Genomic DNA, 14,736 nt, shown 5'->3' with positions numbered 1-14,736 from the left:
CGGGCAGGTGTCGTAGCAGACCGGGAAGAGGAGACGGCGGCGAGATGGAGATGGGAGGCCGGGGAGAGATGGAGAGGGGAGATTTCTGTTAAAAAAAAGAGAGATGGAGAGGGGAGTGGCGAGTGGGGCCACAGCAGCAAACGTCCAACTAACGGCTCAGAGTAACGGAATGGCATGTAAAGGATGGAAAATTAAAACTAGTGGCACAGAGGGGATGAGCTATTTTTCAATGGCCTATAAGAGATGAGTTATATTTCTCAGTGGCATAGAAGGAATTAACTCTTTATTTTAAGGAGAATGTGAACCTTTCAAGAAGGAAAAGATCAAAACTCCCAGCAGCCTATATGCATGACAGAGCTGAATCATCAGTTTGGTGCAAATATAGTAAACCCTGTACAACCAGAAAGCTGACTATTTTCCTTCAAAAAAAATGAAAGCTGACTATTTGAAACAAAAGGTAATCCCTGCAGAGATGACCTAGCTAAATCTTAACTTCTCAGTCAACTTGCGTTCCTTCTCTGATCTCCGACATGGACAAGTTTCTATCCTCGTCTGTTTGCATCACTGCCTGCACCCGTTCCATGCTAATAATTTCCCAAAATTCCACAGGTCACCTGTAGGTCTCGTGAAGGGGACTGGAGCACAGAGAAGATCACGTTGCCCCACACCACCATGTGGCTCACGTCTCGGCTCAGACTCAGACAGATGCTCCACGTACCTCACGCCCCCGAAGATAAGTCGCCTGGCATAATTTAATCCAGGTGACTTTGCCGGACCGGTTGCCCCCGATCTCCAGCAACCACGAGAAGTGCCCATCTCCATCAAGGATCGGATTCTAGCAAGCCAGTGGCTACGAGGCAATGCTGTTTGAGAGACTTTTTGAGTGCGATTAGATGCCAACGTTCCAACCACGTCTAGCGGCCATGGCTGAGTCCAATCCCAGACGTCAGTTAACCGTAACACGCCCAGACATCCATAAATTCTCTTCACATTTCACGGACCAGATAGAACCAAGTGTTTCTTCGACTGAAATGTACGGGCATGAAAGAAGAAATATGCTAGTGATGAGATGCATCTTTGAGTTGGCCATTAACATACATGAGAGTGCAAGTGCAAATGAATCACATAAAAACACTTCCATTCAGATTGTCATCAAACAGAGACTTTATTTTGATTCATACAGTTCCTTACACGAAATAGGTACATCGGCTCATTGTGGCAGACAAAGCTAGCCACCTAGAGCCATTTTATTCAGAAACAATATTACGCAGGCTATGAAGCATAAATAATCTGGCTTGGCTGCTTCACAAGATAACCAAGGGCAGCAACTATAAATCATAACAGAGTTCACTCTCAGGTCTTCTATTCGATCTTCAGCATGGCACATCAGCATCAGCATTTCATCTTCTTTACCTCCCTTTCCTGAGTCTCGTCATCCACAGCATCCACCTCCCAGCACAAAGGAGTGTCGAGCTCCCCACTCTCAGATCCATTCTCCGCATTGTTCCCAGCGAAGCCATGCAGGACAGACCTCGGCGATCCAGTGGTGGCTTCATCAGTAGCAGTGAAGCTCTGATAAATAAGCAAGCCACCAGAAGGTAGCTCCTGCTCAACCATATTGCTGCAAGCATAGGCATCAGCATCCAGTTTCTTCCCCCAGGACTTTGCATTGTCACGCCCACCAAAGATGGTCACGGCAACAGAGAACTCAGACGGGCTGAAGCACCTCAGCACCCTCTTAACCAGGTCGCCATAAGCAAAGGAGGACGGGTTCAAGCCCATGACCTCGTAGCTTGCATAGCTGAAGCCATCCTCTGGGGTCACATGGATGGTCGAGAAAGCAGTGCCATGGATGGCGTTCATGGAGTAGCCGCAGGGCTCAAAGTCAAAGTCACATATCTCCATCTCCGGGATGATGTCCGAGATACCAGAAAGCTTGGTCATCTCCTTAGCACAGGACGTGTGGCCATCTGCGGAGGTCTTGAAGAAGATGGAAGCTTTCTTCTTGTCCAGCCCAGTCATGCACATCTCCAGAGTAACAACAGGCTCCTCAGGGTGCTCAGAAGCATAGTAGATGTGCCACTTCTGCCCAGGCTTTGCAGGATCTCCAATCACATAAGCATTGCCACCAGACTTGAGACCACCAAAGTAGCAGTTCAGGAAGGCAACTTCATCAGCAAAGTTCTTGTGTGGGGAAGGCTGTGCATCAGGGAATATGAATGTCCCACGTGAGTATTTAACAGCAGCAAGCGGCAGTGAGAGCTCCTCAGAAAGCTCAAGAATCCTCGGAATGGCAAGCAGAAGCTTGGTAGTCCCGCAGGTCTTGATCACAACCTTGTTGGGGTACACAAACAGGCTTGACTCAGATAAGACATAAGAGTCAAAGTCCTCGTTTGAGAGCTCAGACACTATGGTGCACCGTGCAAGGTCAAGGACAGAGTCAATCTGGGCACGCGAGAGAGCACGCAGTCCCCTTCCATTGGGATCAGCGAAGACAGATGCCTCAGAGAAGCTGATCTCAAGGCGCTTCTCATATCCCTCAAACCCAATTGCAGAGACCGGGGGAGGGGCAGCAGCAGCAGCAGCAGCACCTTGCAGGACTGCCATTGTTCCAGAGCAAGATGACAGACAACCAAGGAAGACAGGAAGCAGTTTCTTGAAATCTGGTCACCAGAAAGCAGCTAGCCAGAGAGATTTAGGAAGATCAAAATGAAATTGTAGGTGGTTTCTAAGCTACTAGGATGTGATCGACGAGAGGGCTATTAAGATGGCTTCCTCGCGCACTGCAATAGATGAGATAATTGACAATGTAAGCATCAAATCATGAACAAGAGCTGCAAGTATAGATAAAAGGAAGGCAGATAGCACGGTACATACGTTCGAGTAAGCAGCGGAAAACTTCTTGATGCCGCCGGCAGGGCGGAGGTCCTCAATGCTGTAGCCGAGGGGAGCTTCGTACATCAGGGAGGAACGACTACTGCTAGACTTCTTTTTGCCACCCTTGGACTCCATTAGCACATAAAATTTTCACTGCAGAGGAGAACCAAATAGCTGATGAGAAACTGCAGAGATATGTAATAGATCAGGGATTGCAAGCAATGAGCAATTTCACTGATTCCTTTGATGAACTATACTCTGGGATCCTATTCTACTTAATTCAAAACTATCCACATCCTGGGAATTTAGGAGCATGGCAGAACAGATTTGCTACTCACAAAATTGATTTCGAATTGGAATTCAGATAATCTAAAATCGAGACATAATTCAAACCGCTGTAATCTCCTTTTCCCCCCAATATGGCCTATTATCATTTCGGAACTGCTGTAAAAACAACCTTCATGAGCGGCAATTTGTATTGCTCTCCTATGCAATCAATCAGGTGGGGATATCTTTTCCCCTCCGTTTTTCACATAAAAAGTAAAAATATAGAGCCAAAATCTACCCAAATTTCTGAGTTGAACAGAAACTCTGATATAGCCGCATGCATGGGATCAAGAATTCAGAACCCCATGACTAAAGCCCAGATGCCAGAGAGCTATCCGAAAACTAAACGCGCTAACCTAAGCTATATTATCCCGCGAATGATTCAGAGAACTTGATGACCCTCTAACTACGCAGCAAAAAAGATACCGAAAAATATAATCCCCATCATCTATCTAATTCTTCGTCACAAGGTGAATAATTTCCTAACCTATCGACAACAATAGAAGGAACAGGGTTTCTCAGGAAACCCAGCAACATCAAAGACCAGATCGAAGAGAGAGCATACTAGAACAGATCGAAAAGCTAGAACAGACGGGGGGGAAGATCCTTACAATCCCACGAAGGCCCGAAACCTCGCTGCAACCAGCGGCCTGGACAATCAATCAGAAATCCCGATCCGGGGGTGGGGAACGGAAAACACGTCCTCTTCTCCTCCCTCCTAGAAAGCGGGCAGGCAGGCAGGCTTCTCGGTTTCTCTCGCACCGAAAAGATGGGGGCCAACGGCAAAAGCAAGGGATCGATTCGTAGCCAGAAAACGCGGTGGGCCTTTGAGGTGAGAATAGAGGAGAGGGCCTGGGGGTATTTATAGCTGACCCAGTGCCCCTACCTGATCCGGGTGGCGTGGGGGAGGCGGCACCTGGTCCAGGTCCACTGGACCGCTGGGGCCGCGGGGGTGGGGGCGCTGATTCGGCACGGCACCGGCCGCGGACGCGGTGGACCGCGCCTACGCAGGACTCCGACGAGCCGACCCGCTGAGCTGAGCACCAGCCTGTTTACTGTGAACGGAGGCCGTGACCTGTGACTGGACCCACACCCGTCCGTCCTGACTCCTGAGCTCATCAGGAGCAGAGCAAGACAAAAGCCGTTTTCAACAGGAGGCGGAATCCAGTCAGCCCTTTTGACCTTGGGCGGCGGCGGCGGGCGCAAAGGCGAAAGAATAACGACGTGGCGGCATCACGGTGCGCGCGCACGTCTCGCCACCGTCCAGCTGCGCGGCCGCTAGCCGCCGCCCAGCGCCGAGACGAAGCCACCAGTCGCCTCGCCACCACGTCGGCGTTCGTCCCTACCAACAACCCCACCGTTTGCATGCGCCCATCCCCGCCCGCGCGCGCCCCAACTCCAAGGCAACGAACTCTCGGCCTCTCTCGAATCCTCTCTTCCATCTACAGTTGAGAGAGGCGAATCCGGGCGCACCGGTCTCCGCCGGCGGAGCCGGCGGTCTTCTCCGCCTCCGACGGCCCGGAGGGCGTCGCGAGGTGGCGGAAACCGTCGGTTCTTTGCCGGCTGGGGGTGTATGGGGTAGGTTAGGTCCTAGCATGTCTAGGTTTGCGTTTCCGAATGGTGTCGGCGGGGGCGGCGGCGGTGGCGTCGCTGTGGAATAAGTCCTCCTGGGCTTCTCCCCGTCCCGGCGGTGGCGTCGCTGTGGAATAAGTCCTCCTGGGCTTCTCCCCGTCCCGTCGACACTCTACTCCGGTGCCGGTGGCGAGCCTATGGAGGTGGGTCTCCAAACTTGGAGCCCTTGTACAGGAGTCGGCCGGCGGTGGTGCGCAGTCCTTGGTGGCGGCGGATGGGGCTGGTCTTGTCTTTCCAGGATGCGGAGGAGGCTGTGGTTGCTGCGGTTGCTAGGAGGATGGATCGAGCTCAAGCTTCGCGCGCCGGCGTTTCTCGTCGGCGGCGAGTTTCGATCCCGCGCCGAAGGAGCTCGGGGTGCAGCCCGACCGATGGTTGCTCACCGTCGGCTTCAGCTCGTCCACGGCGGCGAGCATCTACTGCGGTCCTCTTCAAAGCCTTTGTGCGATGGGGTTTCCTTCGACGTCGGGTTCGGTGGCGGCAGCCGGTGGCGGCGTTGGCCGGCGACGGAGCAGGGGATTTCGTGAATCTTCCGGCTGCCAAAAGTCCAAGGACCTGGTTGTAATTTTTGCTTTTCTTGAGGTCCTTTCTGATAGTAGGGGTGGGACAACTGTCTTCCGTATTCCTGTATGGGTTACCTGTATGTGTACTCGTCTTTGTATGTTTTCTTAACTTTTAATAGAGGTATGCTTGATAAAAAAACTCCAAGGCAACGCAGAGGCGAAGCGAGACGCTGCGCCGTGTGGGGCCCAGGTGTCAGCCTCTTGCGGTGGCAGCCAGCCAGGAAGGGAAGGAAAAAGGCGGCGAGGCGATCGTCACTGGCCCTGCTTGGTTAGTGCTGGAATTGTAGCACGCTAGGAATAGTAATAATTTTGACCACTAATTACGGTGTCAAACAAAGCCGGTTTACAAAATCAACTTCAGAATCCCCGCGTTAGTGACTCTGAAGAATCTAATGAGGCTTTTGACCGCGCAATTAGAGGATGGTTACTGTAACATCACTGTAGCTAATTATCAATTAATTACCGTCATTATATTCATCGTGAAAAGTTACACCTATTCCTAAAAAGGTTTGCAAATAGACTTCATTTAGTACACCATGCATGCGAGATTCACTTCTCGGGAAATGTGCGCGTTAGAATTCTTGCACTTCCAAACAAGACCCTTGTTTGGTTTTGCAATAAAACTAGCACGCACATTTCCCGAAAAGAGAATCTCGCATGCGTGAAGTACTAAATGAAGTCTATTTGCAAAACCTTTTTAGGGATGTGTGTAATTTTTCATGACGAATCTAATGACGGTAATTAATCTATGATTTGCAACAATTATGCAACAGTAACCATCCTCTAATCGCGCGGTCAAAGGCCTTATTAGATTCTTCAGGGTCACTAGCGCGGGGATTCTGAAATTGGTTTGTAAACTGACTTTGTTTGACACCGTAATTAGCAGTTAAAGTATCACTATTCACTAGCACGCTACAAAACTAGCGCGAACCAAACAGGGCCCAGATTTCCTTCGTGTTCCGTGCTGGTACGCGTGCGAGTCCCGAGGAAGAAAGAAAGATACGAGTGCGCGCATGCGTGACGCACGGCAAGCAGGCCTCGGAGGCCCGGCCTAAGGCTGAGTGCACTGGGTCCGCTAAAGCATCCGGAAGGTCATCCTGCAGTACCGTTATAGGGGAAAAACCGCCGCAGCGGGGGATGATAAGCCGTCCGCCATCGTTGCGGATGATTCTCCGAGCGCAATTCCCAGGGGACGGAGCGAACGGACGGTAAACGCCACGTCGGCCTTCTCCCGCCGCCGCTCCCAACAGCTCCACGTCGCGCCGGCCCGCCATTGCCGCTCGAGGCCTGGGCGAGCAGTGCCGCTCGCCGGAGGCGGGTGAGAGCCAGTGAGGACGAGGCGGCAGCGGCCGGCAAGCCTGTTGCCGAGGAGGAAGGAGGGAGGGAGTGAGCCGGCCGGAGCTCCGCCACCGCGGCCGGCGTGCGCGCGAGCTCGAGCCCCGACGCAGCGGCCGGCGTGCGCGCGAGTTTGAGCTCCGCTGCCGCGGGAAGGGGAGGGAGGATGGAGGTGCGGGGCGCACCGGAGCCGAGCCGAGCTCGACGCCCACCAGTTCCGTTGAGGCCGCCCGCCGAGGCCGCCACTGCCCCAAATCGAGGGAGGAGGGAGGAGGCGCGCGCCCGCACGCCTGGGCTCGCGCGTGCCTCCGCCGCCGCTGCTGGAGGGAGGAAAGGAGTGGACGGAGGAGGGGATTGGAGCGGCGGCCGGCGCAGGGACAGAGAGGAGGGAGGGAGAGAGATGGCCGGGCTCGCCGCTCTGCTCCGGCCTCGCGCCGGCCGCCGGAGGAGGGAGGTGGTGGATCCCATAGCGGCGAATCGAGGTAGCGGATCTCACGGCGGTGGACTCCGTGGCCGCACTGCCGCGGCCGCTGTCTCGCGCCGCCGCGGCCGCCGGTCGCCTGCTCCGAGCCCCGCCCCCGCCGCCACTAGGGCTGGACGAAAAACTCGTAACTCACTAGCTCGCTCGACTCGCTCGTGAATGGTTCGGCTCGAGCTCGACTCGTGAATGGTTCGGCTCGAGCTCGACTCGTTTTATAATGAGCCAGCTCGTTTTATAACAAGCTAGCTCAGTTTATATCGAGCCAGCTCGAGCTGATTCGTGAGCTGCTCGCGAGCCATAACAAGCCAAGTTAAATCTCAAGCTAACAACTAAAATTGGGTCGCGAGTTGCTTCTATCTTGCTTTTGGTGTTTATATATTACCTACAAACCTGATCAGTCTAGCACTCAAGCTGTTGCTCATTTATTTTACTTATGTAAAGTATATGAGTATGACTATCGTGGACTTATGGTCATGGTTATGTCATGGTTGTGGTGGGCTGGACAAAAACTTTGTGGAATTATGCATCAATCGCTGGATGGATTATATTCTCCATTGTTAAAATTATAAGTACTTTGTATTTATTGCTCACTACTTTTATAAATCTCCCTATACTGTGTTTTTGTGGTTTGGCTCGCGAGACAAACGAGCTGGCTCGAGCTTTTTAGCGAGCCGAGCTGATCTACTGGCTCGTTTGTATAATGAGCCGAGCCGAGACAGCTCATTAACGAGCCGACCTGGCTCGATATCCAGCCCTAGCCGCCACTCGCCTGCTCCTCCTCGCCTGCGCAGGGCAGCACGTCGCCGCGTGCGGCCCTCGCCCTCGCCGGCTGCCACCGCGCGCCGCGCCGGCCGGTTGCCGCAGGAGCCCCGCAGCAGCACCCCTCCGCCGCTGGCCTCGCGCGCCGCCGGCCATCCTCGGCTCTGCCGCCGGGAGGGCGCAAGGGAGGGGGGGGGCGCTGAGGGAATGAGCAGAGCAGAGGAGGGGATGGGGCTGAGAGGGATTCCGGGAGAGGGAGGGGAGGGGATATGATCGGGAGGGAGGGAGAAGGTGAGGCTGACATATGGGGTCTGCGAGTGGGTAGTTGGGATAGAGAATGAAATATAGAGTATGACGGGTGCGGGAAAACTGTGTGTAGAAAAGAGAATTTCGATGACCAAAATAAAATATTTATTTTAGAGGATGAATTTAGAGTATGACGAGTGCAAACAGCCTAACGAACTCACGAGAGCCTGCTCGGGTGTGCCCCATGCGCCTGGGCCACTCAGGCTGAATGGCGGTCGCGCGCGCGTGCGGCCCCCGCGCCATCTTCGTTTGTTTTCGGCGAGCCAGATGGGCCAAACTGGGCCGCGACATTTTCGCCTGTACGGCTGTACCTGGGCTCGGCCGTCTCTTTCTCCGCCAATCCTATATATCTTCTGGAAGTTTTTTTCTTACCCATCTTCCAGTGTTTGAGATTCGTGCAACCAATCTCATCCATCCATCCCCTTCACTCAACCCTAACCCTCCTCCTTCCTTCCTTGTGCGTCGCATGCCACCACCACCATGCGCCGCCGCCGCCGCACCCCGGAGCTGCTGCCGCGCGCCGTCTCCGCGCCGCGGGCTCCCTTCGCCGTCGCCGCCGGCCGTCTCCGCGCGAAGCCCGCGCGCCGCGCGCCCCCTGTACCGCCGCCGCCGCCGCCTGCGACCTCCGCCCTGCGCTGCGCGCCTTGCACCACCGTAGCTCCGCGCCTGTGCGTGCCGTTGCCGCCGTGGTGCCTCCCTGCGCACGCCGCCTCCCCTGCGCTCGCCGGAGCCCCCGCCGCCACCGGAGAAGGTGAGGATTTTTTTTTTTGACATTCAACATTTCAACATATTGATTCAACATTTTTCATATATTGGTTCAATATTTACAAAATACTAATTCAACTTTTTCAGAATATTAGTTCAACATTTTTGAAAGTTCAATATTTTTTTCAGAAAATGAATCATCAACTGGGTTTTAATGGATTTTATAGATAAATTAATTAAGCATCTTCCATAAGATGAGAAAATGAATCATCAACTGAATTTTAATGGACTTTACAGATGAGTTGATGCATACAAGCCCCCTCTTTCTCTCCTTTCGGTTCCGCCCGGCTCGCAAAAGCCATCGAGGTTGACCCGACCGGAGAAGCCAAGTGGTGCCATCGCCTGACCTCCCCACCTCCACCGCGCGACGCCGACGGGGACCCGCCGCCATCTCCAGCCCCCCTCCGCGCCACGATGGCCGAGGTGAGATCGCGATTCCTTTCGGCCCCTTCCGCTCCATCCGCCGGATATTCGCCTGGTCCGATCCGAAACAAGCTCTGCGTGCCCGCCGTTAGGTCGCCGCCGGTAGACTCCCGCAATCTGCTCGGACGAATGGGTAGCCCCGACGCGTGTGCGACGAATCGTAGGATCGTGCGGGAACAATGATGATGGCTTCTGATCCCCTGACCGGTTCGGAGGTGCGAGGCTGCATCTCCTCGTCCGCGGTCACAGATTCAGCGGGCGTCCGGGTAGGGTTGACAACGCATTCCGGGAGGTTCGTCGAGAGATTTTGCACTGGCCTGGATTCAGAGTGTCGGTTACGCACTTAGGTTTTTTTTTTTTCAATTTTGAAACACTGAAACTATGCCAAACCATTTGATCGACATTCCAGGGATCAGTGGAAGGGAACACATGAGTTTTAGGTAAATAAGAAAAGTAGAGGAAAGTCAATGTAATTTGCATTGGATTTCTGACATCAGAGCTGTACAAGCACGGTCATCAATTTGTACATTTCAGAAGAGTAAAATGCACTGGGGGTCCTTAAACTAGTTGACCTGTTCTGTTTAGGTCCATGAATTTTGAAAGTGCATTTTTAGGTCCACAATCTATAAGTGTGTCACTTGAGATCCAAAACACCTCTTACCAGAGTTGACCGCCTACGTGGACCGCCACGTAGATGCAACGTGGACCGTATTCCACGTAGATCAAAAGCACGCCGCCTGCACGCGCCGCTCTCCGCGCGCATTCGTCCGCCGCGGCCGCGCGCCGCTCTCCGCGCGCCCGCCGCCACGCGACGTAGTCGTCGCGGACGCACGCACCCCGCCTGCGCGCACGCCGCCGCCGCGGCCACTGGGGAGAGGGATGGCGCGGAAGAAGGAGGGCCGGCCCCGCGTGCGTGTTCGTGCCGCGGCCAGCCTCGCGCCGCCCCGCCGCGCACCGCCATCCGCCGGCCTGCGGAGCTCCGAGCTCCACGCCCGCCGCTGTGTGCCGGCCGCGCAGGCCGGCCCCGCCGCCGCCGCCGCCGCCGTGGTGCAGGCAGATCTGCGGGTCGTGGCCGTGGCGAGCTCGGGAAGGGAGGATGCGCCGCTGCGGGGAGTGGCGCCGTCGCGAGGAAGGATCTGGCCGCCGCCATGGGAGAGGGGATCGGGGGAGCAGAGGGCCGCTCGGCCCTGCTCGCCACCGCTGTCGGAGAAGAGGAACGCCCGCGCCACCGTCGGAGGCACGACGCCGGAGATGAGGCAGGGACGGCGGAGGCCGCTCGAAGTCGACGCGAGAGCTGCCCTCGCGTCCTTCGCCCGCGCGCCGCCGCCCTCCTCCGCCTCCCTTGCGCGCCTTCATCGTGCCGCCTGGAGAAGACCGAGGAGGAGCCGCCTCCTCTGTTCCGCGCGTACTCCACCGCCGCGGCCTCCACTGGCGGGAGGGTGGCGGCGCCGTCGCCGTCGCCAAGAGGCTGCGAGGCCGCCGCACCATCTCCCCATCGTCGCCGCTCCCACGAACCCCGCGGCGCCGGTGACCAGCACGGACAGGCCCCTATCACGCCGAGAAGCCGCGAGGCCGCCGCAGCTTCGCGCGCTCTGCTTGCTCCGGCGCTGGCCGCCGCCGCTGCGCGCGGCCCTGCCGCGGCCGCGGCCGCTCCGCCCTGCCGGCGCGAGCGCAAGCGCCGGGGAGGAGGCTTGCGGCGGGGAGGTGAGCCGCCGCCGCCATGGGAGGACGGGCGCGCATCCGGCCACCCCGTCCGCGCCGGCGAAGGGAGCACAACGCGCTGGAGGACGGCGGAGCAGGGAGGGGCTGACGCGGGTGGGGGGAGAGAGAGAGAGGAGGGAGGGAGGGAGGGAGAGAGAGAGAGAGAGGAGGGAGGGAGGGAGAGAGGAGGGAGGGGCCGACGTGGATCTACGTTGCGGTCCACGTAGGCGGTCAACGCCGGTAAGAGGTGTTTTGGACCTCAAGTGACACACTTGAATAGATTGTGGACCTAAAAATGCACTTTCAAAGTTCATGGACCTAAACAGAACAGATCAATTAGTTTAAGGACCCCCAGTGCATTTTACTCATTTCAGAATGAAATGATGATATTTATAATCTTTACATCATACGGGGCCCATGCAGTGTTGCAGAAAGATGGTATTACAGCCGTGCTATATGTATTCTCTAATATGCATGTGTTTTCTGTACTAAACTGCATTTTCTCATTGCCTTGCTGGCTTCCACAATATGTTACTCTACAATTTTTTTTTGTGGTATATCAGACTGTAATTTACAATAGTTTGTTCTCACCATAATTGTTGCTGAATTACTGATTTCATCATTTAACATCTACAGGCTTTCCTGCACACTTCACATTGATGAAAAACCAATCTTTCGGCCATGCTTCATGAAAAGTCCAGTTTATGTTTAATCTGGCATTTGGATGTTTCAGTTTGCTTATGCAAATATTCTGATGTTGTCAATCTTGACTTTCACTATGCTTCTTTGCTTTTTTCCCTTTCATTTTATTCCAGCCTCCATAGAAGTGCTTTCTGTGTTGTTCATCGTCTGTCACAAGTTTATTCATTTTCTTACACATGGCAGATTGAGATAAAAACAGCACCTGCGGACTTCCGTTTCCCTACGACAAACCAGACAAGGCATTGTTTTACTCGCTACGTTGAGTACCACAGGTATAACCATATACTCAGCAACTTTTATGGTCTGTCAGCATTTTGTTCTCTAACTTTCTAGGCAGAACACAATCATATTTTTGTTACTAGTTCATCCAACTTTCATGGAATTCAGGTGTGTGAATGCCAAAGGGGACGATGCTGGTGACTGTGACAAATTCGCCAAGTACTACAGGTCCCTTTGCCCTGGAGAATGGGTGAGTTCCTTCTCCTTTGCAGCTTCCATTGTTAACTACTCTCCTGGGGAACGTATCCTTTTGAGTAAAGAACATACAGATGATAAATTGGATTTGACACCACAATTTTTTTCTCTTTTTTGGGCCCGAAATCATGAAATTATCATCATGCTTCAGTGGATGTATTGCTACGCCGTTTGTGACTTATCTAACTATATCAAAGTCCTTGCCGTCAATAATCTTTTGTTCAATACTAAATCTTCGTTCAACTATGTACCCTTAGTAAGAGTTGCCTTTGTTCAGTATCCTGACTCAGTCAGTGGTCTGTTGTCAACCGACTCTTCTTGTGATGGGCTGATGGCTTTCAATAACATTCTCGCTCCTGCCTTCTCAGTGACTGCCTTTAGTTGTCAATTAGTAGGCCGTACATATGGCCGCTGATGTGCTCGCGCATGCAGATAGTGGCATGTCCTTGCAAATTTGCACAGCACAAGTATGAGCTTGCACATTTACCCTCACTTGCTTTGTTTTCAAATGAATATCATGAGATGTTCTCACATTTACCTTGACTTGTTTTAAAATCAAATTCACATCAAGAGGAGGTGTTACACATTTATCTCATCCCCATTATAAGATGCATGCAAGAACTCATTATGTACCTTCTTTGATGATAAACAGTTGCTTCGACTAGCGCCTAGGAAGGAGAGTATTTACTTAATTATTTCACCTTCTTGTACTGAAGCTTTTATGTATTATTCATCAGAGAATTACTATTGTTTGTTACTGCTGGTCAGTCCTTCAATTGGCACATCAGATATGTTATAGTTAGCTTTCAGAAGCTATCATACATTTACCCCCACCTTTTTTTGGGGGGGGGTGGGGGTGGGTGGAGTGGGGTATTTACCCCACCCTTAGGCCATACTGAAGCAACCATATTTTGTCCATGTTTGGAATCCAGTTTATATGATACTATATACATACTGAATATCAAAATGTTTTAAACACACCGTATTCGCTCTGATCAAGCGTTTACCATTAATTTTCCTAGCGTTCCTTCTACCTTCTAGCCCAATTATGCAGCCCGCTATACCTTCTGCTTGCTTATTAACACTATATTACGTTGTCATCTGTCAATTAGAACTGTCATGTTTGCTTTCTTTGAAATCATCACCAGCTTACTGTTTGCTGAAACAGGTTGAGAAGTGGAACGAGCAGAGGGAGAACGGGACCTTTCCAGGACCTCTCTGAATCTACTGCCTGAGACCTGCCCTCTGGACTCGTCAACACGTTGGCCAGTCGCACTGTTCCATTCTGAATTCCTGCTTTCAGAATCGTCAATGCCTTTGTCCCTTGCTCTTCAACCAGTCGCTACAAAACTGTTAGTGATGCTCTCGTTATGCTGTTCTAATAATTGGCTACAGTGGCCTCACATGCTGCCTTGTGTTGTGTGGACCTCATTTTATTCGCGTATAAACGTATGAATTGGAACTTGCATTGTTTCGTGCTGCGACTGTACCGCCCTGTACTGCGCCTTTTGTGTCTTCAATATGCTGGAATTGTAGTAATGGCTGGGAATCAGGGTAGGACAATGATTACATACTGCCTATGAATGTGGGTGTACGGTGTACCTTTCCCGGGGTAAGATTTTGAAATGAAAGTTTTTTTTCTTCTTTTACCTGCTGAAGTCCATTTTTTTTTCTGCTCTTGTTTTAAAAATAAAGCCGTTGAATTTGAAAGCTCAGTTTATGCCCTGTACATCTGCAACTGAACTCCAAAGTTTGAGTAGTCTTTCAAGTTAACGGTTGCTGCTATTTGCCACCCGGTTTTTGTGATTGTCCTGATTGTTCAGCTGTGCCGTGCTGGGGCCATACGGAGAAAGGCTATTCCAACGCTGCGCCCTGCAAACAGCAGGCAAGCACAGGAAGCCTAATTTGACCGAGGGATGAAGCGCCAGCCGCCAGGTGACTGTTCGCCTCCTCGCTTGCTGCCGAGCTGCATTTAGTGGCCAGAGATGCTCCTCCGGTTGTCACTGAAAATCCTATGCGATCCGCTGCCCGTCGCCTGAGAACCGTGTATGATACCGACACCTTCGTTGCCACTGGCTGAAATACAGTGTGGTCAGCAACGGAGCTGTTGGCGAACAGTCTCCAGCGCGCTGTCTTTGTTCCTCCCTCCCAGCTTGCTCGTCCAGATGTTTATGCACACAACCAAAAGGAAAAAGAAAAGGAAACGCCAAGTTTTTGTCATCTGCGAGATGCACAGTGGAGCTGTCACGTAGGGAACGCTTGGCCGACTGTTCCCGCATTTACCCCTGACTGCCGTTCTTGGCGACTCGACGTGAAGGCTCGCTCTGGCGCTGCTGCCGGCCGGGGTGGGTTCAGCCTCAGCGAGCGTGCACAGTCGCGTACAGAATGCCCGGC

At 53.1% G+C, this 14,736-nt stretch overlaps 2 protein-coding genes across 3 annotated transcripts; one reads left to right on the top strand and one right to left on the bottom strand.

Moving 5' to 3' along the window:
- Positions 1–1,117: 1,117 nt before the first annotated feature.
- Positions 1,118–4,042, bottom strand: LOC120656406 (S-adenosylmethionine decarboxylase proenzyme-like). The gene is made up of 3 exons (XM_039934481.1): positions 3,816–4,042; positions 2,878–3,030; positions 1,118–2,783 (listed from the first exon to the last, which is right to left on the bottom strand). The coding sequence occupies exon 3, from the start codon at positions 2,605–2,607 to the stop codon at positions 1,393–1,395; it is 1,215 nt and encodes a 404-aa protein (XP_039790415.1). The 5' UTR covers positions 2,608–2,783; positions 2,878–3,030; positions 3,816–4,042; the 3' UTR covers positions 1,118–1,392.
- Positions 4,043–9,287: 5,245 nt separating this feature from the next.
- On the top strand, positions 9,288–13,899 carry LOC120656405 (cytochrome c oxidase subunit 6b-3). Of its 2 annotated transcripts, none has more exons than XM_039934479.1 (4): positions 9,288–9,465; positions 11,803–12,140; positions 12,256–12,337; positions 13,511–13,899. In XM_039934479.1, exons 2-4 carry the CDS (start codon positions 11,848–11,850, stop codon positions 13,562–13,564), a joined length of 429 nt encoding a protein of 142 aa, XP_039790413.1. In that variant the 5' UTR covers positions 9,288–9,465; positions 11,803–11,847; the 3' UTR covers positions 13,565–13,899. The 2 variants fall into 2 exon arrangements, with proteins under 2 accessions (XP_039790413.1, XP_039790414.1); XM_039934480.1 differs by having other exon boundaries at positions 12,052–12,140; positions 13,511–13,891.
- The last annotated feature ends 837 nt before the right edge of the window (positions 13,900–14,736 follow it).

This window comes from Panicum virgatum, chromosome 1N (genome assembly GCF_016808335.1).
Source record: "Panicum virgatum strain AP13 chromosome 1N, P.virgatum_v5, whole genome shotgun sequence".
NCBI classification, from domain to species: Eukaryota; Viridiplantae; Streptophyta; class Magnoliopsida; order Poales; family Poaceae; genus Panicum; species Panicum virgatum.
This window is presented reverse-complemented; position numbering and strand designations above follow the sequence as displayed.

Bases quoted from the DNA above. Each gene is read 5' to 3' on its own strand.
- LOC120656406 (XM_039934481.1), bottom strand. From the start codon at position 2,607: ATGGCAGTCCTGCAAGGTGCTGCTGCTGCTGCTGCTGCCCCTCCCCCG.
- LOC120656405 (XM_039934479.1), top strand. From the start codon at position 11,848: ATGCTTCATGAAAAGTCCAGTTTATGTTTAATCTGGCATTTGGATGTT. The intron at 12,141-12,255 runs GTATAACCATAT...CATGGAATTCAG, and splicing joins CGCTACGTTGAGTACCACAG to GTGTGTGAATGCCAAAGGGG. The intron at 12,338-13,510 runs GTGAGTTCCTTC...TTGCTGAAACAG, and splicing joins CCCTTTGCCCTGGAGAATGG to GTTGAGAAGTGGAACGAGCA.